Here is a 25,176-nt window from a genome sequence, read left to right as displayed (position 1 = left end):
GAGTGACAGAGCATTATGTCTGCGAACTTTCAACACTAGAATCCAGGTTTCGATACCCTTTGTGAGAAGAACATAGATAGCCCATTTCATTGATATGTGTTTAACTTCAAACAAACACTCCGTATATAAATTAGGTATATTAAAATTGCTCAAAATAAAAATCCGTCAAATTTTATACAATATACTTTCGTTCTAAGATTCAAATATAATTTTAATTGTACCTTATGTTGTAAATATAGAAATAGCGTTAATGTATTCTATAATTACATAAATCTTACTTACTTTATCGTCTTTTCTGTAAGTCATGGGAAGAATTTTTATGGGCCCGGCATAACCAGGTGATTTAGGCGCTCGACTTGTAATCTGAGGGTGGCAGGCTCAAATCCCCGTCACACAAAACATGCTCGCCTTTTAACCCGTGGGAGTGTTATAATGTGACGGTCAATTCCACTATTCGTTGGTAAAAGAATAGCCCAAGAGTTGTAGGGAATGGTGATGACTAGCTGAATTCTCTTTAATCTTACGCTGTTAAATTAGGGATGGCTAGCACAGATAGCCCTCGTGTAACCAAACAAATTAATACCTGCATTTCGATTTAATTAATACTTAAAACTGAGCACTATTTCTGTATCCACTAACATACAAGAATCAGATTTACTGCGCTCATTATTGTCTTAGCTATAGGAGTAACAGAAAATAAGAAGGCAAGTATTCTATTTCTTCTCAGCGTTGATCATTTCACTATAAAAACACGGTATCTATTACAAAAAGACCAAAAGCAATCCGTCTGTCCTTTTGTCACACTGTTATGTCGGCCGTTGCGGCACTAAGCGACATGTAACTTACACGAAACGACAGCACTTTCTGCCACTAAAAAGCAAGTTTGTATTTTAAAAAGTCTTCTGTTTATCTATATATACAAAACGAATGATACACTACTTTTGGGCGTATAAGTAGTCTTGAAAGTAGCTTGGTGGAGATCGCGATGAGTAATAAAAAAGGAAGCGGGTACATGAGCGCCCACGCTTGATATTGCAGGAACACAAAAATCATAATGATTGGCTGAAATTCTCCATTAAGTTTGCTGGGTTGTTAAGGGGGCACACTGATGCGACGTCACCAAAATTTGTCCTGTCGGAACTCTCGGCTACAAGTCAATAATAATCCGCATATTTTACCCGTAGCACGTGCCAATTTAGAAACTATCCAAATTAAAGTGCGTTTTTTTCAGCTCAGCAGGCTAACAAAGCCAGAACTAGGAAGAGAGTCCAAAGAGAAGACTCCGAAATGTATAATAAAATTCACTGCCATTAGCATCAAAATTAATAATTTGCAGGGTCATATAGTTGACCAAGTAGAAATGTCTTTTATAATGAGTGTTTTTTCACATTTTTCAGTTTATAAGGACTTATCACTGAGAACATTTGGACATAACTTAAAAGTAAATGTTAATTAGGCATTAAGTAAAAGAAATAACAAATATAAATAAAAAGTTTTCTTGAACCGGAAATAAAAATAGTCATTGTTCATACATATATGTTTCTAGATTATAATTAACTTTTAAAAAGCATGTTCATAAAACATTTATTTAGATATACGTTTTTTGAAGTATAATTACTTATTATTTCCTATCTTATGATGAGCATTCAGCTAATGATCTAATTTGTAAATCGTGACAAAAAAAATCCATATTTGTATCAACCTCTAAAGGCAAAACGTGATTATAATCAATAAATATTCATTTTATTATAAAATACTTACATATTATAAGGGCATTTTATTAAGATCCTGAAAAATATGGCGTATTCCAACAAAGTTTTTTTTTTCATTATTAAAGTGATGTTTTAATTAACCTGCAGTTTTCATCTGACAGTACTTTACAGAACAAGGAACAAATATCGCGGATTCAAAAAAAAAATATTTTTTTTTGTATTAAAGTGGTGTTTTCCACGTGTAGTTTCATCTGACAATACTCTATGAAACAAATATTGAGTATTTAAACAAACTTGGTTTTTAATTCGAGCGATATTTCAACCTGTAGTTTTCATCTGACAGTACTTTATAAAACAAAATTTTCTGTTTAACCGAACTCGTGACTAAACCTGATTATCTGTTTTTTTGTAGCTGGAAGATCAGTACAGAGATTTAGTTAGCTCAAAATTAAATAAAAATAATCCTAGTAATTATTCATTGAATACGCGCCTCGCAAGTCACTTACGTCTGCAAGGGAGGCGGAACAATAAGATACCCTAACAGTCTCGCTTCTTTCGTACGTAAACCAATATTTGTGATTGCGTCATTAAATGATGTTGACGTACCCAAAGTAAATTTTATTGTTTAAGATAACAAGTGTGATCGAAAACACCCGAAATTTGCAAATAATATTTTTAACTCCTCATTTTTAATTAGTTTATTATAGTTTAATGTTAAAAAGACAGAAATACAAAAGTATATGGGTTGAAAGTACTTGCTAGTTTATAATGAAGTTGTTATGTTGCTTGTTATCATATAGATCCATGCTTTATCAGCTTCAATGCTATAAATACTTTACTTGAGTTCCAGTAGTAGCCAAATATTACAAACATAGTTTAAAGTGTTACAACTCTCATTCATTTTTAATCTTACATTGGTTTTAAAGTAGAGATAATAGACTTTTTTCAACGAACTATGAGCACTGACGTACATTATAACACCAAAATGGCTTCAAATCAGTATTTCTGGAAGATTAATCAAATTTCAAAGTATAGGGAATTTTCACACACACTGTGTGTTAATTAGCACTATTTCCAACAATAAAAAACAAACTTTTAACTGGAGAAGATTGGATTGAAATTTTATTTTATAACAGTTTAATAACCTCTTTAGAAACTTTAGCCACAGATATATACTAAAGATAATAATGTTAAACGTCCATGTATTAGGTTGAGGAATAATTCGTGAGCGTTTTTAAATAATTTCATTCAAGCATTACATGGAAGACTATACAATACTTCAATGCATGAACACATTACACCTAAAACATTTATTATGATACTTTATTTCATGTAATACCTAGGTATAGAGTATGCATTGTTTTAAACGAAATTGCAAGAAATTAAATGCGAAAAGCAGATGGTGTCGAAAATGCTCGATTTTGTCCACTTGACATTCCATTTAATGAGCTGAAAATGAAAGCAAAAATTACAGACATATGAAAATCAAACACACCATCTATTAGAGCAAAAAATTATCTACCAAATGGCATGAAATATTTTGCGAAAGCGTTTCATTTATGAATATATTTTTAACTTGAAAAAACGCTCACGAATTATTCCTCAACCCAATACAATTATAATTGTTTTAAGTTGTCTGAAATAACATTATAAATTTTATTACGCATGTCATGATAAACAATAGGCTTAATACTGTATTGCTTCTTTTGTTGTTACCCATGTTGACGAAGAAATAGCTGTATATCTTGTCTAAAATAAAATAAAACACAAACCCATAGGTATTCAGTATTTAAAGTCAGGTTCTCATTACAGAAATATACTTAAAAGTAGGCTTTACTCTTTCCGTAGTTGTGAAATAGAATCTTCTTTTGATCTGTTTTTTGGATTTGCCCATCTGTGAAAACAAAAGCATGTTTTAGCTTATTTTGTTTTTCTTAAGGCTATTATTAGAGCCCATATGGAAGACACAAACGAAGAAAATCGCGGGACTTGATAGACCTAATGAGCTCCCAAACATTTGGCTTTCGTTAAATCTATGTACCTTAACTTAGTGTTATGAATATGTTATGATTATTTCGGTTTTACGTTTATGCTGTACATACATGTATAAGTAACTCATTTTCTTGTTTACTGAATTAGCTGTATGCTAACTTTTGTTTAGTCTGAATTACTATTATTTTCAATGTAAAAAAAAAAAAGAGTTCAAACATTATCACATAGTAAAACAAAAACACGTTCCAACAATAGCCATCTTAAAAATTTATGGCATTACGGGAAGACTATAATTTTGTTTTGTAATAATAACATGATATTAAGTGCTTATAATATGTGCATGGTCAGGTTGAAACTCAAAACGAGTAGAAATATGATGCCAAACTTATAACATTAAAAGTAATTAATAACATGATTTCGTAGAAATATACGACTTATGTTTCTAAGCCGATGTCTTATTAATCAGCACAGTTCTGCACACAGTTGTCGTATCTACTACGTAAGTCACAAATATAGAAATAATTTGTTGTCTGTCTTTGGTTAACTGGAAAAGTACCTTTCGTAACTATTATCGTAAATGTAAGTGCTACGAATTACATCCGTACTATTTCCTTTCTGAAAACATAAATATAAGAAATTAAAAACTGTCTTTCTTTCAGGTGTATTTTCTATATTTCTCATTCAGAATTAAAATCACCGATTTTGCCTTTTTTTGTTTATGTTCAGAACAGCGACAGCTCGAGGTAAAGCAGAACAAGCTAATGTTTTTGCGATACACGCTAAGGAAGATTCTGACTTTGCACGGAAAGTAGCAAAACAGTTCGCCCCAGAGTTTCACCAGCCAGGTAGGTACATAGCATCTACTTTAGAAAGTAACTTTTAACTTAAGCCATTTTTTTAGGTATAGATTAACTATAAGTAATGGTTGTCTAACTAATGAGTATACAAATGATCATTAATGTGTATATCATCTAGGATATAAAATCTAAACACTAAATCAAACATTTGAATTTCCATCAAGGTTGACAAGCTAATGTTCACATTTTTACTCACTGTTTGTACATATAAATTGAGTAACAACTCATGTTTCGAAAGAAATTTCCGACAGTGTACTTCCAAAATGCTCAGTTTGAGTAATTCCTTTATGATTCCCAGCATCTATTATCTTAGTAATTTGCAACTATAGGTATATATTGTCTTTTGCAACGTCTGCTCGTCTCAATTATTAACAGGACTTCATTCACAATTCGTTTCTATTACTTAAGATGACACCGTAATTAGAGACGAGTGGTTTCCCATTCAAAGTCTATAGTTTCACACTTTTGAAACATGAGCAGGATTTGATTTTGATTTATAGCAAAAAGTGTAGGAGTTAATTCTGGACTTCCAATCACTGACAGGTTATAATCTCTTTCAACAAAGATATTATAAGTCGAATTTATAATTCGTTAAAAGATAATTAAATAAATAATGAAAATCTCACCAAAAATTAAACAAATGTGTAGTTTTTCTCACGGATGACATTTATTAACATAATCTCAATCCTACGTTCGATTGTGAATAGTGATGATACTCAAATTATAAAGTAATACGCCCTGTTTAATGTAACGTTCTATCTCTGAATAATTCACATATCGTAGTATGATTATACTTCATCTTTATTGCATACCAGACAAGTTAACATAGTCTCGAAAATTAGTTTAGACGTAAACGTATTTATCACATTAGAAGTCATACAATATTAACTTATGTTGATTTGCAAAGTAAACATGAGTTAAAGAGAATTTCTCAGCTAATGAGCTAATATGAAAGGCAGTATCTTTCAGAATGTAGGATCAACATTACTGTAATAAAGAACATAGGAAATTCGAATCAACTTTCTATGTGTCTGTTATTTGATAACCTGAATTAATATCTAACTTTTTGAATTATAAGAAACATTATAAAAATGTTTTTTTTTAATATTCGATAAAGAATTCGGTTACCCCCTCAAAAATATATATATGTATATAAACGAAAGTACACGTAGTACTTATTACTTAAAGTTTATAATAATAACATATCACTAACGTATAAATCTTATTAACGTTTATTCTGCGAATTGTAATGGTCCGTCTTAAAGATGCGTAAAAATTATCTTTAATTAAATTATGTCAATATTTAAACTTATTTTACGGTTTGTAAAATATTGGTCAATGATGAATAGAAGTGTTTAATATTTACATACATGATTATATCGTAATACATTAGTATAATATATTAAAAATACATTCCATTCGATCCAGTCCTGCCTCCAATCTGTTTAAATCAAATGAATGCACTTTAGTAATGCATAATTTTTTCAATAATTTATTATTGTATCAACAGTTTTAAAACTTTGATTTATTTTCTTACAGTAGAGAATGAATTACTCAAAGTAAATCTAGATGAAAATAGACACAATCAGGAAACCAATACAACACGAAGACCATCAACTACGGTGCCAAATAAACAAGCTCAAGAGAGAACTCATTCTCTATACCTCCACCAGGGTAATGTTTCTCAGGAATATTTAGCACTGAATCCAGGAGAACACGTACATACAGAACAGGTAACTTCAGACGCTTTAACAATGAACATTGATCGATATGATAGTAGCAAATCTCAAGTTCCATTTCACGAAAATACTCTAGCGAAAGAAAGTTATCAAGCCAATCAGAAACCCATGAATTATTTAGAACCGTCATTTACATCAACGGGCAATGGAGCATTCACTCGAAATTCACAAGGTTCTTTTCGGCACCAAAGAAAACCCAGCTATAGAGAAATAGAAAGTAAATATACCATGCGCCAGGTAGCAACTGAGAACCTTGACCAGTACTCTCTCGAACATGAACAATTTAAGACTCGTGCTCGTTCTAGCCAGTCTCCAAATCAATTGAGTATACACAAATTACAAACCGTTCAACCTCCTTTGAACACTACACAACATCCCCGTACGCTACACTCCGGACTGTACTCCTGACTCCGGGGTTTCCGAAAGCATGGACAATTATGACCTTTCTCCTGGTCATGTGCCACGGCGATCTACTCTACCTAATCTCTATGCTGAGAATTTTCAGAGTCAGACTGATCCTGGACTCTTTGTTTCTGCTCCTAGTGATAGTGAAAGAGGTAGCAGCGCTGTGTTGACTACCTCTCGCTTAAGTGAGAAAGAAGAAAAAATATTTGATTCCACACCTCCAAGGACTACGTCCCTTTACGGTGGAGTAACAAAAAGACAACCCCCTTCTCAACTCCAACCCAGTAAGCCTGCGGTTTTTAAAAGAAAAAAAAAGTCTTCCTGATATTCAGGCAGCAGTAACGAAATCTAAGATAATGACGAGAGAAGAAGTGTCCGAGCTGAGCTCTCAGAGAAGAGAGGAGGTTCGAAGAATGCAAATGGAAGCAGAACGGCTCCGAGCTAATCCATTACTGTATTTCTTTAATCCTGATGTCAAGGTAAGTGAAGAGAGCGTAATGCTCTTTAATTTGCTAAACTAATATACTTTATTTCCATTCTTACAGTGTAAAGGTAAGGTTTTACTTGGGTAGAATCATAATAATATTATGTCAAGGCATCATAAAGTATTTCCATCTGTAATATGAAACTTAAAAACGAGATTAATGACTGTCACACTAACGTATGTTACGTATTATAATTATTTCGGACAAGTCTCCGATTTATTATGTTACGTATTACGATTTCAAACAAACGGAAATTTGAATTTAAAAGTGAATTGAATGTTGATATTGTTTAATTGTTTAAAATATCTTTAGATATTTGCCAAGAAGGTTGATATAATTTTCTTTCTTAACACAAATATACTTTAATATACAAACAACAATATAATTTATAATAACAGTTATTACAGATAATAATTTATATACAAAACATTTACACTCTTGCAAACAATACTGAGTCTTTTCTCTGGACTGGAACTGAATCTTTTATCAACGTTCAAGGAGAACGAATTAATTCTGAATTGATATAGGTACATTTCACTGTTGATACACAAGTACATTCTTTTGACGAAAAGCTAACTATCTTTTTAACACGTAAGATTTTCCACTGACAAAAATATCTAATGTCCTCGTAGAAATACTGACCTTAGTTCACAGATATCAAACGGTTTGTAAATTTTTAAATCCATAAACGTTCCTGGTCAAATATATATATTTTTCCGATTAATAAGGGTTTATCAGTTATAGCTTCCAAGTTTTATAGTATACTAACTGAAGAAAACCAACAATATTATTAAACTGTCTCTTGACGCGTCGGTTTATAATCCTTAAGATAAGTCCTCGAAAGTTCACTTGGCAACAATGCTAGCAATCATTAGTAGTTTACATCACACATGGTTGATTCTTATGCTCAAGAATCTTCTACAAATTAGAAAACAGGCGGGACTTTTGCAATACAAAATTGCATTTCTAAATATATATTAAACTGGAACAAACATAGACAGTAAAATAAATACATAATAGTAAATCCGTTACACGTATATTATGATGTATTTATATTATTTAATGGACTATAATAGTGCGTATCTAGATATGTCCTTTGAAATACAGGAAAACCATAATAATTTCCATACTGTTTTATAACACAAAAGCTGAATTTTTGTCATATGACGTTAAATAATGATAAATTTTTCTCCTCAAAATTAAATCTAAATTAATGTTCTATGAACATGTTTTCCAAAAGTTAATTACAAGCCAGTAACATATATGTATGGAAAATGAATATCCAATTACTAGTTCACGAAAACAACTTTTCATGTACATTTGATCACATCCTTTGAGTGCCGCTTCATAAACATTTTGTTTTCTGTATATTTTAAGGTATGTCCAAATATTCTTATTGATAAATCTATTCAAACATGCGAAGAAATTGACTCCAAAAAATATTCCTACTTGTCAACTGTATAAACCTGAAAGTTATTAATAGTTATGTTAAAATCAGTGAATAACATAATGAATTTCAGTCTTTCGTTCGGACACTTCCTAGTAGTGCTTTGTTAACCTGCTGAGCTAAAAAAAGCGCACTTCAATTCAGGTGTTTCCGAAATTAACATATGCTGCGTGTAGAACATGCAGGTTGTTATTGAATTGAAGCCGAAGGTTCCGATTGGACAAAATTTGGTGATGTTACGTTAATGTGTCCCTTAACAACCAAGGAAACATAAGGGGTAATTTCAGCCAATGATTCTGATGTTTGTGCACCAACAACACCAAGCGTGAAGCACTGGTTTTCCCGCTTCTATTTTATTACTCATCGCGTTCGCTACCAACCTACCCTCAAATCTACTTCTGTGCCCAAAGTAATGCATCGTCCATTTTGAATATATTTGGCTGAAATAATTTTGAAAAGACAAACTTGTTTGTCAGTCAAAAATTGTCGTTTTTTCGTTCAAGTTAAGAGTCGATCGGTATTGCAACGGTCGAAATATCGGTGACACTAATAGAGGGCTTTTTGTTTTTTAAATTGTAGATGTCCTATTTACATTTTATACTGAATCTTATTTTTTTTCTTTACTAAAAAAGCCTGATTGTTCTATCTGTGCTCTGCCCACAGAGCGAGTATCAAAAAACAATTTTTAGAATCATAAACCCTCAGACTTACCAATAAGCTACCGAGTAAGGGGGATTTTCTATTTATAAGTGTGAAAAACAAGTAATCTGGTGTTATACTGTATTCAGTGTTTATGTGCCCGGCATGGCCAAGCGCGTAAAGCGTGCGACTCGTAATCTGAGGGTCGCGGGTTCGCATCTCCGTCGCGCCAAACATGCTCGCCTTTTCAGCCGTGGGGGCGTTATAATGTGCGATCAATCCTACTATTCGTTGGTAAAAGAGTAGCCCAAGAGTTGGCGGTGAGTGGTGATGACTAGCTGCCTTCCCTCTAGTCTTACACTGCTAAATTAGGGACGGCTAGCACAGATAGCCCTCGAGTAGCTTTGTGCGAAATTCAAAACAAACAAACAAAATCAATGTTTATGGGAAATTGAGTAAATATGACAAAGAAAACAAACAAATGGTTTAAAGATATATCACCGTGTTCTATCTGATATGGAATTACAATAACTCGCAAAAAAAAACGTTTTTTAAAACTATGACATTTTATCATTGATATTAAAACGCTGAGAAAAAATAACACGTAGGTAACGTGTAACATTCGAAAATGAGTTACAGACACATGCAACTAACCAGTGATATCAAAATAAAATAAAAATACATATCATGGTTGAAATTCGCAACTTTCTAACTCACGAAATACATCTGAATATTAAATAATGCAAAAGTGTGTCATATGTAGAAACAACCTTAATTTCAGTGTAATATTTTCAACACAAAATTTCTTGCCATATTTGGTAAAAAATAAATTAATACCGTAATTACCGATAAACTACGTTTCGTCTTATATCTTATACAGGCTTAGTTAATAACAAATACAGCCCAGTACAGCCTCATAGGACGGTAGGAGGTAAAGTGGATCCAAAGTAGTTTATAACCTATTTATATACTCTAGAATGCTTTAAAGCCAACTTTTTGATCTGCCTATCATGTTCCCTTCAAGAGCTCTCCATCTGATTACTCTTGAATCATTTCACTCCGCTATTGAATATTTAGCTTATTACTTTTATTTTCATTGAAAGCAATGTATACCAATATCTGACTGTCACTAACCATATCATGTTACTAACCAAACACACCTCTTTGTCTGAAAAAAAAAAAGATGAATATAATTGAGTTACTGGCCCTGTTTTCTAATAACTCGAATGGAGAATCTATAAGCTCATTATATTTTGGTTAAAAATGTAATTTGAAAGTTTTGTTTAGTTGTCGATAGAGGCGAAGCTTGTCCAAACCTCATAAACGATTTTTGCACTTAAATCAAAAATGTCAATTCCTAATTCAAGTAGAAGATGTTTATTTTGTACATGTATAGATGTAGTGGTATGTTCTTGTGACAACCATACAACTAATGGACGTACAGTTGCAGTGAGTGTTAATTTTGGATAAAACATGGTCATCTTATATTACCTAATTAAACATTGTCAACTAAATCTACATCAAAGTTTGGTTCACTTATTTTTTTATTATCTTAACTACAAAAAAAACAGCTGTTAAACAGGAAATGCTGTGTTTCGTCTTCCAACGAATGTTGACAGAAACTGGTTTTACTATCAGCTGTAAGGCTCGACAAATCCAAATAATGTATACTGTACTACAACATTTCACTTTGCGAAACAACGCATTAGCTCCTGCTATATTCAAACTTAAAACGTAAAAGATTCTTTGCATGGAACTTATGTGGTTCTAGTCGCACAAGTCCAGGTCTTTGTGAAAGCAACGTGATCTACTCACACATACTTTGGCCAAATTAGTCCATAGAAAGCCCGGTTAGGCTAGCTGCCAAATTACTCTCTTCCCAGATTAGCTAACTGGTTACCTCGGTCGCTTCTTGACACAACTCATGTTCTTACATACTAGAAAACAATCTTGTTACGACCCCATTGGTTGACTTTTGTCTACTGGGAATCGTTTTGTGTAAACTTTCCACTATATATACCGAAATAAGCACACTAGGAGGAATGAGCGGCGTTTGATGTAATACATTTACGTATGGTCTACATATAGACTAAGTAGGTGGAGCTGATCGTAGACTATTTTACTTAAGCTTGTCCTAAATATTATTTTACCAGCGTAATAACAAGTAGAATATTCTCATTAAACTGCTCACGGTCGCAAAAATGTTTAACTTGTATGCGAATTGAAGATATTCTCTTTATACAAATAAAAATTAAGAAAGCGATTAACAGACAGTAAGTAATTTATCCTATCATAACTCAATGCCAATAAAATATTACAGTTATCTATAACTGGATAAACTAACTGTACTCAGTAACTATACGGATTAAAACTGAACATAGACAACTTAATGTTAAACATCCACTGTGGTATCAATTTACCCAACAACCATGTAGTTTCAAAGTCTTCCACTTAATCCCAGATATAAAAATTTTCATTACTGTTTGTAAGTCAATAGTTGTTGTTTGTTTGTTTTTTTCTAATTTATTACAGACGTTAAATTAGATAAATTCTCAAAATAACAATGACATTTTTTTCCAAAACAGATACGGGGAAAATACTGAAATCTAAGCACTATACATTTGATCTTACATGCTTTTGAAAATTTAATATTTATAGAGGCCTCCCAGTGGCTCAGCGCTATGTCTGTGGACTTACCACGCTAAAAATCGGGTTTCGATACCTGTGGTGGGCAGAGCACAGATGGTCCATTGCGTAGCTTTGTGCTTAATTCAAAACAACAACTGTTTATAGTGAAAAAATAAAGAAAAGTTCTTAGGTAACTTTTAACTAATATTTATTAATTCTAGGTGGGTTAACTTTTTAGTGTTTACACGTATGAATAACTCAGATCAAAAGATATACATCTGGTTCTAGCCCTTTTCAGATTACTGTGGTATCAATTTACCCAACAACCATGTAGTTTCAAAGTCTTCCACTTAATCCCAGATATAAAAATTTTCATTACTGTTTGTAAGTCAAATAGTTGTTGTTTGTTTGTTTTTTCTAATTTATTACAGACGTTAAATTAGATAAATTCTCCAAAATAACAATGACATTTTTTTTCCAAAACAGATACGGGGAAAATACTGAAATCTAAGCACTATACATTTGATCTTACATTCTTTTGAAAATTTAATATTTATAGAGGTCTCCCAGTGGCTCAGCGCTATGTCTGTGGACTTACCACGCTAAAAATCGGGTTTCGATACCTGTGGTGGGCAGAGCACAGATAGTCCATTGCGTAGCTTTGTGCTTAATTCAAAACAACAACTGTTTATAGTGAAAAAATAAAGAAAAGTTCTTAGGTAACTTTTAACTAATATTTATTAATTCTAGGTGGGTTAACTTTTTAGTGTTTACACGTATGAATAACTCAGATCAAGAGATATACATCTGGTTCTAGCCCTTTTCAGATTACCATATAATTCATTTTCGTACATGCCAGAAAACAATCAAATATTGGCAGTACTTGATTGAATTTCGCGCAAAGCTACACAGGGGTTATCTACATTAGCCGTCCAAAAGTTAGCAGCGTAGGACTAAATGTTAGGCAGCTAGTCATCACCACCCACTGCCAACTTTTGAGCTACTCTTTTACCAACGAATAGTAGAAATAATGACAACATTACAACACCTCTCATGAATGAAAGAGAGAGCATGTTTGATGTGACGGGAATTCGAATCAGCGACACTCAGTTTACTAGTTAAGCACCCTATCCACCTGGCTATGTCGGACTCTTGCTTTACTTGAAGTGACTTGCACTAGATTCCCTTAAGTAATAATAATGAAATGTCATTACTTGTTGTTTCGGGAGAATTGTTAATAGAGAAACACGAGTAGACTAATAAATAAATATAAGAGAGAATATATAGTCAACTGCATTAAACACTCATGCTCAATCTGTAACGTATAATTTTCAAAACCAAATATTTTGTAAATTTGCCTTTTTTTAATCTGTGTAAAACCTGTCAAAACGTATCAGTTTACACTCTTTTATATATATATATATATATATATATATATATATATATTTAAATTGCATCCACATAAAATATATTCTCTAAATAATGGGTTATTGAAAGCGAAGCTGTTGCTGGTGTTTGTAATTAAACGCAAAGCTACATAATGGACTCAGATCAAAAGATACACATCTGGTTCTAGCCCTTTTCAGATTACCATATAATTCATTTTCGTACATGCCAGGTAACACGGTTTCTAGCGTTGTAAGTCCGTAGACACTCCGCTATGTTACTGGGGGGGCTTGTAAGTGCGACTCGTAATCCGAGGGTCGCGGGTTCGCGCCCGCGTCGCGTTAAACATGCTCGCCCTCCCAGCCGTGGGGGCGTATAAGGTGACGGTCAATCCCACTATTCGTTGGTAAAAGAGCAGCCCAAGAGTTGGCGGTGGGTGGTGATGACTAGCTGTCTTCCCTCTAGTCTTACACTGCTAAATTAGGGACGGCTAGCACAGATAGCCCTCGAGTAGCTTTGTGCGAAATTCCAAAACAAACAAACAAACTCATTATTTTATTATTCTTAACGCAATTGTTGAGACTTAGCGCAAATGGTTTATAATTTACTTTCAAAATTCTGTAAGGGATAAAAGATTTGAAGCAAGTTAAGTTTCATCAAATTGAATCATAAAGAATTATCAACTACGTTTCAACATTTAAGTGATACAGGAAGTCAGCGATATATCAAATATTATATGGTGTATATAAACATATTTAGTACCCTTATAAGTGTAAGTTGTTTCAAATAGTTAATTTGCTAAAGACAGTTTAAAAGCTGATTTTACAAGTAATCTCATTTAATAGTTATATTTTGAAACCTTCAGTACTTGGTGAAACTTCATAATTACAAAATTGAAGAAAAACAAGACAAAAGTACAATTATATTGTTTCTTCCCAATTCTTTAAAATAATACTATGCGCTCTGCTTCGCTTCTTTGTGAGGATTTGGGTATGTTAAATTTTAAACACCCAGGAGGGTCAGGTGAACAAGACCTCTTCCTCCATCCCTAGCTTATGTCGACTACTACTATGTTATTGTTGTAGTGCTTTTGGGCCAGAGTATCCCACAGTACTCCGGGCCTTTTCAGGGCAATGTCCATGTATTGTCTTGAGTTGTCCTTTTTATTTGTGTTTTTTATTTTTTTATTTTCTTCTTTTATATATATATATTTCCATTATTATTTTTATTTTAAGTTTATCTATATATATATATATATATATTTAACGGAAAAAGAGAAAGAAAGAAAAAGGAAGAGAGAAAAAAAATAATAATACAAAAAATGTGAATATTATACTATTTTTAAGCGTCTAGTGCATAGTTGTCAGCTTGATTTATATTTCTTAAATATATATTCATAGGAGAGAGGTACGTAGTACTATTTTCATCATGTACGTAAATCACATAATAAATCATTTTTATGCCAATTTTTATTATAATAATTTAATGCATTATGCAAAAGTCTATAGGATACTGTCTCTATGTTTGCATACTTGTACATGAATGTGGATGAAGCACTACGTGGTAATTTATAATCTGAAGTTAAGATTGAATTTTGTGTTTTTTGTAGATTGTGTTATGTTTATCCAGGCTGGATATGTGTATTATATTATAGGTCTAATGTATGCTTTGTAGATTTTTATTATATTATCAGATGATGTGCTTCGATTTTTAACTGAAAGACTTCTTTCATAATTTACTTTTTTCCAGATTCTGGTCAGGTTAATTTGGTATCATAAGCTAATCCTAAAAATTTAGCCGAAGTAGAAGTCTGTAAAAGAGATATATTCATGTATAACTTTGGTGGATCGTTTTGTTTGTTTTCTGTTTACTGTTTGTTTGTTTTTAAATTTCGCGCAAAGCTACACGAGGGCTATCTGCGCTAGCCTTCCCTAATTTAGTAGTTTAGGACTAGACGGTAGGCAACTAGTCATCACCATCCACTGCCAACTCTTGGGCTACTCTTTTACAAACGAATAGTGGGCTGGATAGTAACATTATAACGCCCCCACGGCTGATAGGGCAAACATGTTTGGCGCGATAGAGATTCGAACCCGCGACCCTCAGAAAACGAGTCAATCGCTTTACCCACCTGGCCATGCCAGGCCCTCTGCTTACTGAATAAAAGTGAAAGATTTACTGACAAAATCTACGTAAACAAAGAATGTGAGACGTGCATTAGCTTCTCAGAATTATTTTTGCTAAATATCTGTGAATATAGATGTAATGCTATTATTGGTATTAAATTTACTTAGTTATTTCAAAAGCATGTTTTGAAAATGCATTTTACATAACTATTTTTATATCATTTTGCAATTATTCAGTAAAATATTAGTTTTGAGTTACGAATGGCAAAATATGGTTTACGTCTATGTCTTGCCATATGTCATTTTTATGTATTTTCTTGTTCAAATGAAAAAGCGATAATTTCATTGATGATCACGTATTGTGCTTTCCTTTCTTGTCGTAAATAAGGAATTTTATTCATTCATAAAATTAAATTATCACAATAAAGTTGGGCTTTACTTTCTATTAGTTAGGCATTATTTTAATATGATTACTTTTTAGTTTTATGTGATTATTTGATTTACATAGTTTAGAGTTTACTTTTATATTGTTTCTTCAGCCATTTAACAAATGTTGTCAATGCTTTATTTTTCATTTTACAATTACTTACCAAACACAGATAAAGATCATTTTTTTCATTACTCATACATATTATTTCCGTCAATAGAATACCACGTCTATGTTGGTGGAGATATTACGTAACAAAACTAATACCACGTCAATTATAAACCTACAGTTTTCGATCGATTAAGGCTCTCATCAACGCAGTTAAATCCATAGTAAAGACTGTTACTCAAAGATATTTTATATTAGTTTCGTATTTGAACAGTTGTTTACCTATCGTAAATAAAATTCTACGGTTTATAATTTATATTTTATTGTTACTGAAATTGTACACTAATGCACTTGAATCTTGAGCACTGAAGATCAAATGAGAAGTAAATCGACAAACAAACTCCTTGACTAAATGTTAATTTTGGGGAAAATAAAAAAAAAATGTGAATACTTTTAAGATAAGTTATTGCTATTTCATTTCAACATTGTGAACAATTTAAGTGAAATTATGTTGTGTTTTTTCTATTCTTTCCTCTTATTTTATACAGGCCTGGTTCTCGAGACAACAGTTAGTAATACTGGTTCTGTTCGTCAATATCAGCTTGGCTTTCATGTTCTTCAAACTTCTGACATAATCAGAAACAAAGACCGCTTTCTTCAGTATATGTTTCCTCGAGGCCTAGCTGCTGTTGAAAGGAAACAGGGTAGCAGCTCTTTTCATTATTCATTGTTACTCCGCCCAGTCTGTTTCCACAGTCTCTTAAATTCGTTTCCGCTCTTCACTTGTAACAACTTTGTGGAGCTTGGCCATCCAACAAGCACGATAAGAGTGTATTTTCAGGCAGAGACTTTGTGCGTTTTATATACGAGAACTCAAAGCAACTGATACCTGAAAATCTTTTTTTTGTTGTTGTTGTTCTGAAAGTTAAAGAAGTGATATGTGTGTGATTTATAGAAAAATAATATCTCAAATTTTAAATTGTGTTTTACTCTAAACAAATATGACAGTAAAGGTAATTCAAATTATAAATTGCAGTAGATAATTAAATATATTAAATTATAACTGTGAAATTGTAGAGCAATACAACAATACAAAACAATACTTGTAATGTTTGTTTAAATTTAAAAATAATCTGTTATAAACAACTTAAGCTAAGTTTAAAAAAGTTTCCTTTTCTATTCAAGGCCTTCTTGTAAAAGTTGATAAACAGATTGATCAGTTAAAATAAACATTGATTCACTGCGAATCTGTATTTCTTTTCATGGTATGGAAATTGGATCAACGTATTCTGAGAATGCAACAGGATTGTGTTTTCTATGTGTGACAGTTGATGTATTGCTTAAGAAAAATACAAGGATTTAAACTCGGATATATGTTTATGTATTATTGAAGCTTAAAACCAAATACTGCCACTTACAAGTCACTTTATTTCTTTTAGCTCACGTCACAATGAAATGGAAAATAATTAAGGTCTCTGGAAATCGATCACGTGAAATTTCAGCAAACCAGATAATATTTTTGGAATGTTTTTCAGTCTAATTCAGTTTTATAGACCCACAAACGGTTAATCTCTAAATATAAACTTCTTAATGTAAATTTATAAAAATGTAATAACAACCAACGCGTGATGTGTTTCGAATAATACTTATATTCTCTACAGTTGTTGATTCTCGTTTTACATAGATAAATATTATGAAAGGACTTTTATATAAGCTGTTTATCTCGTGGATCTTTTACAACGTGAAAATTTCAATAATTTAATCAAATCTTCAGAAACTTCAGAAATTGATTCTGTTGTGTATTTTCCTTTTCTTCGTACTGGTGAATTTACATTTTGTAGAAGACGTAATGCTAAAGTTTAATTTTGTTTGGTTCAGATTGAAAAAAAAAAAGGTATTTATAATTAATAGAAGTTATTTGGTGGTCACTTCTAACAATAATTTAAACGTCTTTAGAAGTAGTGTCATATAGGCCTGGATCTTACACAATTCATTAGCAATATATTCTTGCAAAATCCAATATGAATTTAAATTCATATTTAAATTCAATTTTTTTAGAAAATTATCTGAAATACTGTTAATAGTAATTTCATGGAAATTTTATGAATGAAACTTTAAGTATTAACGACACTTAAGAATTTGTCATTTTCAAGTAGGTGTTTTATTTGTTTTCTATAAAAATATGCGATGAAAATACGCTTGCAACACAACATCTTTTTCACACTTTCTTGCCATATCGAATGTGTTTTCGCACGGTGTATCATACTTCTTAGTTTGAGCATACTTCTTGAATTAATGGTTTCTTCTAATTGTACATCTCTGATTCCAATGTTTTTTTGTGATTGACGTAAATAAGTAAATCGATTCATCAGATTTTTAAGTAGGAAAGTTTAGGTAGAACATGGCTTGAATTACACTTATATTAATAATAAAGCAGGGATTAACGTTCATTCAAAATTGTATTCAATTATTTGATCATTAGAGTGTGTCTTATCTTTAATGTGTATTTATTATCTGCACTACTAATAACTTGAACGTGCAAATTTACACTAGAGCATCGTATTTTAAGACACGATGGAGAATTCAAAATGTTGGCTTTGTTGTGCCTTTACAATTTTTTTTTAATATGAACAAACAATATCCTTTTATAGTGAATAAGCGTTCGAAAACCAGACTGAAATGTTTAAGTAGGGGATTCTTAATTCTATCCAAAGATTTAAAAATTCAAAAGTTCATTCGAGTTATACTTGAAAAAAAAAGAGAAACAGTGAGATGATACAGTCAGCTGCACTGAAGTGAAACTTGAATTACCCGGATGAATTTATAACTAATTACATTCAAAAAACTATCTGGGAAAAATTACAAGAGGATGCTGTTTAGTATGCTGTATTTCATTTAAACCAAAATACATGATGGCTTCTTCAGTTTCGAAAAAGTATCAAACTAAGACGAAGATATACTGCTGTCATGGGTATCTACAAGGAGGGGTAGTTGATCCTCGGATTATCGGTTTTGCGGTTCCTTAGTTATAGCTTTGATATCATTTTGTTATCTTTTCCCTCTGTAATATATCCTGTGGACGCCTATAACCGCCATAAAGAAATGTTTTTATGATAACAGTAATTTTCAAACAAAAATCATTTAACTATAATTTAACAATTCAAAACAAATTGCATAGTTCTTTTAATATAAAGATTTTGCTTTGGTAGCATATTTAACTGTGTAAAAAACGTTCTGTACATGACTTTGTTCTCTTAGTGGTACAAATGTATTATTAATACGTCTTTTATAAACTAAATACTCAAATTCAATACACAAGGTTTATAAGTACAGCGGTCGATAGACCTAACTCACAAGTACAATTAAACAATCTATTACTTGTTGCCTTTTCACTCCTAACCACGACATAAATTCAAACCTAGCTGACTATAATTCATTCATTATTTCTTATGGAACAAATTATTGAGCATTCACGTACTTAATATTCCATCAACTTGGCTAATTTTCAGTGATATCACACTCAGATCTAGTATCCATTATTTTCACAGTTTTAGCAATCTAATTATCCAATGATTTTTCATGACAATTTCTAGTAACGTTATTTTAAGTTATTGTTGCAACATCTTTCGTGTGGTTTATATTTTTCATTCTTTGTAAACAGTTGTATAATGAACCGTTTAAACTCTTTCAGGTCTTCATTGCAAAGAAAAGGTGTTTCTGTATCATTTGATCTGATACGTTTATAATACCTGAGTAATAAATTTATTTGTAGGTCTACAAATCTGAATGATTCATGTTCCATTATGATGTATACCTGATTTACATTTTTTTATCCACTATTGCATGTGTAAATTAATCGAGTGTCAAAAAATCTGTAATTTCACGTGTGGTTTTGGAGTAAGACACATGAACAACCGTTTTCACATCTTCTACAATTTCAGCTCAAGTCTCTTCTTTCCTTCTTCCAGTGCTCCTAAATGTTACTTTGATGTGATACTCTAAACTGTTTGGTAAGGCAGCCACCAATACTTGATAGCTGTTATTACTCTCAGCTGGAAGATTGCTCTAAATAATATTTCGACCTAAGCGTGATATACCAAAAAGTACTTTCCCATTATGATATATTAGTTTTTCAAGTGGGTAGTATTGTTAAACTAGCCATCTAAATTCTAGAACTGGATTAGATACTGATAAACTGAAGTGGTCCTAGAAGGTTCTGCGGTCATAACTGGCTCTCCGAATTTATATTTCACAATCAACTGTTTTTGAGGCTGAAATTATTGGCCAAATGAAAAAACCAGGTGAGGCTGATTTGATCATTGCAAATTTTGTTTCAAAATATCTTATTCTAGAACTGACCTTCTTCCATACGTTTTCTATGACTTCTTCAATTTTGTTGTTATAAACCTAATGCCTATCTTTAGTGGCCTCTTCGATACTATCGTCAATAATATGGATTTCTATTTTTAATTCTTTCTTAAATCTTGTTTCTATTCTAATTTTTTTATTAAATTCTATTCCATTATCTCTTGATCTTATTTCAATTTACTATAATGTTCATCTGCTCTTATTTTTTATTTCAGTGTTCTTATTTGAATTTGCTTTTGTCTTTCTTTTTTGTTCTTCTTTTAATTTTTCCATATATATTTTTTAACCTTGTTTTAACATCTGATTTTTCATTATCTCTTTCTTCTAGATCTTTATTGCTGTGTTTCTTCCTGCTTATTCTTATTTCTACTGTTTCATCAATTCCAACACATTTTCTAGACTGAACATTAAATTGGAGAAATGTGCTTGAGTTGGGGTTGGAAATATGATGAAACAATATGAAAAAGAATTAAAAGAAAACCAGAAGAAGGAAACAGAAAAACTGGAGAAACAGTTAGTAGATCTTGGGAGAAACATAAACGAATACCAAGAAGAAATAGATAGGAAAGTAAAAGAAAATGTAAGAGACAAAAATCAATAGAAAGAGGTAAAACTAGAAGAGAGAAAAAATAATTAAAAATATAAACTTTCGTAGAGAATTTGAAAGAAAGAAACATACATTTTAAAGAAAAGTTAAGAATGAAAATTAATTTGATTGAAGACGAGATAAAAAACGTTATTGCAAAGGTACAGAATGGTTAGGAAATTGAAGTAGTAAAAATATATGGCTATGAAGTGCAGAGAAGCTGTAAAGAAAAAAATTGAAGTAGTACAAAAAGATACCTATGACATATAAAACAAAACCAGCCAGACCACAAATCCTTCATCTGCCCAATGAATGATTGCGTCTTAAAGCACCTTTAAATAAGGAATAATAGAACACATTTGGTTCAAAGTTGTTACATTACTACCGTGTCTCCTTCCAAGACAACTTTAACTGTATCATTATGTATAAGAACTTAGCAAGGGTTTTAACAACATCGTCCTTTTAAAAACCAATGAAATCTTATTGAAAAGTACGTGGGAAGCATATTAAGCTCATCTCAAAGTAATTTAAAAGTGAATGTGCTTAACAGTAAAAACAAACTAGAAAGAAACTAAACATTCACTTACTTTTTTTTTAAATTGGCTGACTAATGCAGTAATAATACACTAGTACTAGTATCACGACAAAAGAAAATCAATAGTTAACCAGTCTTTGACTCATTGACTAACTCTCAAACCCGTTAACTCTGGTATATCTATGCGATATTTGTTTTCCAAACCTCATGAAGGTTCGAATTGCTAAGAAAATTTCTAGGCATTACACATAGAAATTACTTCAAGCCAAAACGATCTAAAAAAAACAACAGAAAAACTTCTAAGTTTTAATACTAAAAACATTGTCTTACCATGTCATTGTAGTAGTATAATTGTCTTTAGGTATTCAGAATAACAGTAACATCATCTTTATCAGGCTTCAGACAGCTTGCAACTCAGTTATTATTTTAGAACCAATGTAAATACTGATGAATCAAACGAACAGTCAAGAAACTTGACAAACGTTCATTTACTTGTTTGTTGTTAAGCATAAAGCTACACAATAGCTCATTTGGTTCGTACCCACCACGTGTATCGAAACACGATTTTGAGCCTTGTAAGTTCTCAGCTTTACTGCTGAGTCACCAAGGGACAAGCACTCAAATTCAAAATATTTTCAAATTTTTTTAAGAGTGAAATGTAAAAATGCTAAAATAACAAAACTTAGAACTACTTGTAACACTTTTCTTTCACATAAATGGCATAGTTAGGTGATTATGGCGTTAGACTCGCGATCTTTAAGTCGCGAGTTCGAATTCTCGTCCCACCAAATATGCTCGTTCTTTCAGTCGTGGGACAATTATAATGTTATGGTCAATCGCGCTATTCGTTGATAAAAGAGTAGCCCAAGAGTTGGTGATGACTAACTGCCATCCCTCCAGTCTTTTCTTTCACTACTAAATTAGGGACGACTAGCACAGATAGCCCTCGTGTAGCTTTCCGTGAGATTCAAACCAAAGTATTCACAAATTGTCTAAGCTATGGTGGAAACTGTTAAAGAGTTTTATATGGACTGCTGTTGCATTCTGTCCAGTTTAGGGAACGACATTCTGAATTTTATCTTTAACTACAGTAGCTACTGATCGATAAGCTAATAACTGCACTCAACGATTAGTAGGAAAGTCCTAAAAAAGATTCCACACAACAGAAAACCAAGCAAAATGTAAAAAAAAGAAGTAATTTTGCTTAAGATTACGTTATAAAAATGTTACATAACTTAAGATTACGTTACAAAAAATATTATAAATTAGCAAATGCATTGAGTTATATCTTGACAACACAATAAGATTATTTTCCACAGACTTCAATGAATACAAGTAATTGTCGTAGCATATAAACAGAAAGGTGGGCGATTTGCAATTGAAAATTACGTTCAGTTGAATAAATTCTTTTGTGAAGTTACCTTTCGTTACACATTTGTATATTTATACTATTTAACTTAAAGACAGTGCATAAGCCAGAATAACTGTTTTGATTATTATTTCATATTAATTCTATTGTGTATTAAATTAAATAGCTACTTAAACCCCCACACACACACTTTTGTTTTACAGAACAAACGTTGAAGTGGTCTTTAACACAAGATTGTTTATGCCGTATATTTATTAATAAGTCTATCAGAATGTTTATTAAGGGCACATCCTCTGCATCACTAGGAAGACTTATTTATAGGAAAAGGAAACCATAGTCTCAAACTACTGTATCTTAGAATAGGGCCAGCATGTTTGATACTCAGCTGAAGCTTGAGACTTTATAGCACGCAAACCGAACACCAGAACAGACAAGTTCTGACCTTAACCATACATACCCAGAGACTAATCAAGAAACAAAATGAGCATAGTTTAGTTCTAGATCACATACTTTATATTTATCTATAACTCATTACTCAAATAAAAAAACCTATATTATATTTAAAAATATATGAACAATTAAATATTTAACTAGATTTCAAAACACTCAGAAACTTGGGCGCTTTTGAATAGTTATTTATTCTTCTTTAGACTTTAAATATTTGGAAGAGCCCAAATTTTTAGGTGTTTTGAAATATACTTAACGTTTTTGGGGGATCATTTCTGCTAAATCTTTCATCGTGGCTAAATGGTTAAGTATTTAAATCTAATTTATGAAGCGGTTTAGTTATAATATCTAAAATCGTAATAGTGAACATAGTGGTTATATAAATGAAGTAACTCCAAAAAATATTTTAAAATAATCTGTTCTATTATAACAAATATAAGTAATAACTAGTGTAACTATTTCAAAATTAGCAGGTGTCTATCTAAAAAACGATAATTGTAATTTATGTAAAGTCCGTATTATTTTGACTAATCCATTAAACTGAGACAACTACTAAGTTAAAGTTATCGAATACTGTATAATTAATTAAACTTCTCTCCACAAGCATTTGTATCTGAATTAACAATCCTGAACATCTGACCCCAAGTGGTACAGCAGTATGTCTGCGGACTCACATCATTAGAATTCGAGCTTCGATACTCGTGATGGGCAGAGCACAGAAAGCCCATTGTGTAGCTTTGGGTTTAATTTCAAAAACAAACAAACCAACCAAAGAAAACTGTTCATCTAAGTACCGTTAAACTGCTCACGTGACATAATAGCCTGAAATATTGCGCGTTTCAAAAATGCCTTAAAACATTTTTTTTTTTAAATACGTTTTGAAATAAGTATAATATGAAAGTTTTGTATATTTCTGGTATAAAATAAAATCCGTAGAAATATTAAAATACAACCGATGTTTTAGTGAATGTCATTTTTATCCAGTAAATACTTAATTTCCGTCTCACTCTCGTGATTTAAAACTTTTTTTCAAATTAAGTTAGTTTGTTTACGTATTTCTATTTTATTTGCTGTGATCGTAAAAATCTCTATCCTTTAAAAAAGAAGTTAGTGGTATCGTAAAATGTATCAATCATGAAATAAAAAGTATCTTTCTTCATAAATGATGAAACATATACAAGTTCTATAAACCTGTTTCAACAGATCTGACCTTTGTACAAAACTGGTGTAGCTTCCAAGTTTTATTTACACAAAAACTTGAATATGACGTAAATAACGAAACCTATGAAAATTAATCTATCAAATTATTTCATTGTATTTCTACTTTTAACTCTTACAGAAAAATTTGTGTTACTGGCTTGATTCACAGTGGCTCAGCGATAAGTCTGAAGTCTTTTAACACTAAAATCCTTGTTTCCATACCCGTGGTGGGCACAACACGAATGTCCCATTATGTAGATATATGCTTAACACTAAACTAATATATTGAGTCACAGAATAGTGTCAATTATATAAATGAACCGCTTAAAAAATATAAGCTAAGAAATGAAACAAATTTCATTATGTCAACAAGTTTGAAAAACCTTTACAGAGAATTTTATCAAGAGAATTAACTATCTGAAAACGCTTGTAAACTTACAATTTTCATTAAGATTACTTTTTGGTAATTTGACAGTTTAATGTTTAACATAAATAGTTGACAGTTTGCTATAATATTCATTGATTTAGAGATTTGTCTAAATATGGTAACACTTCTAGTAGGAATGGACAAGATAAGCAATATGTGCAATACAAATTAAAGTACTATACACAGTGCAAACAACATGTAAAAAAGACTCTATAAACACTTCGCACCTATGCACATATATATATTTGTTCACTACTAACGAGCTAACAATACACTTGTATCCATATTCTATT

The 25,176-nt window shown here is 31.6% G+C and overlaps 2 protein-coding genes and 1 long non-coding RNA gene across 4 annotated transcripts; all 3 read left to right on the top strand.

The window, feature by feature from the left end:
- The first annotated feature begins 4,406 nt into the window (after positions 1-4,406).
- LOC143232255 (uncharacterized) lies at positions 4,407-6,708 on the top strand. Of its 2 annotated transcripts, none has more exons than XM_076467422.1 (2): positions 4,407-4,549; positions 6,104-6,708. In XM_076467422.1, exons 1-2 carry the CDS (start codon positions 4,423-4,425, stop codon positions 6,706-6,708), a joined length of 732 nt encoding a protein of 243 aa, XP_076323537.1. In that variant the 5' UTR covers positions 4,407-4,422. The 2 variants fall into 2 exon arrangements, with proteins under 2 accessions (XP_076323537.1, XP_076323536.1); XM_076467421.1 differs by having other exon boundaries at positions 6,101-6,708.
- A 341-nt stretch (positions 6,709-7,049) lies between these two features.
- Positions 7,050-17,321, top strand: LOC143232256 (uncharacterized). Its single transcript, XM_076467423.1, has 2 exons — positions 7,050-7,184; positions 16,500-17,321. The coding sequence occupies exons 1-2, from the start codon at positions 7,062-7,064 to the stop codon at positions 16,584-16,586; spliced, it is 210 nt and encodes a 69-aa protein (XP_076323538.1). The 5' UTR covers positions 7,050-7,061; the 3' UTR covers positions 16,587-17,321.
- A 728-nt stretch (positions 17,322-18,049) lies between these two features.
- Positions 18,050-24,419, top strand: LOC143232254 (uncharacterized). The gene is made up of 2 exons (XR_013017467.1): positions 18,050-20,252; positions 20,648-24,419. It is a non-coding gene; the product is annotated as an uncharacterized LOC143232254 (long non-coding RNA).
- The last annotated feature ends 757 nt before the right edge of the window (positions 24,420-25,176 follow it).

Source organism: Tachypleus tridentatus, chromosome 11 (genome assembly GCF_004210375.1).
Source record: "Tachypleus tridentatus isolate NWPU-2018 chromosome 11, ASM421037v1, whole genome shotgun sequence".
NCBI lineage: Eukaryota > Metazoa > Arthropoda > Merostomata > Xiphosura > Limulidae > Tachypleus > Tachypleus tridentatus.
This window is presented reverse-complemented; position numbering and strand designations above follow the sequence as displayed.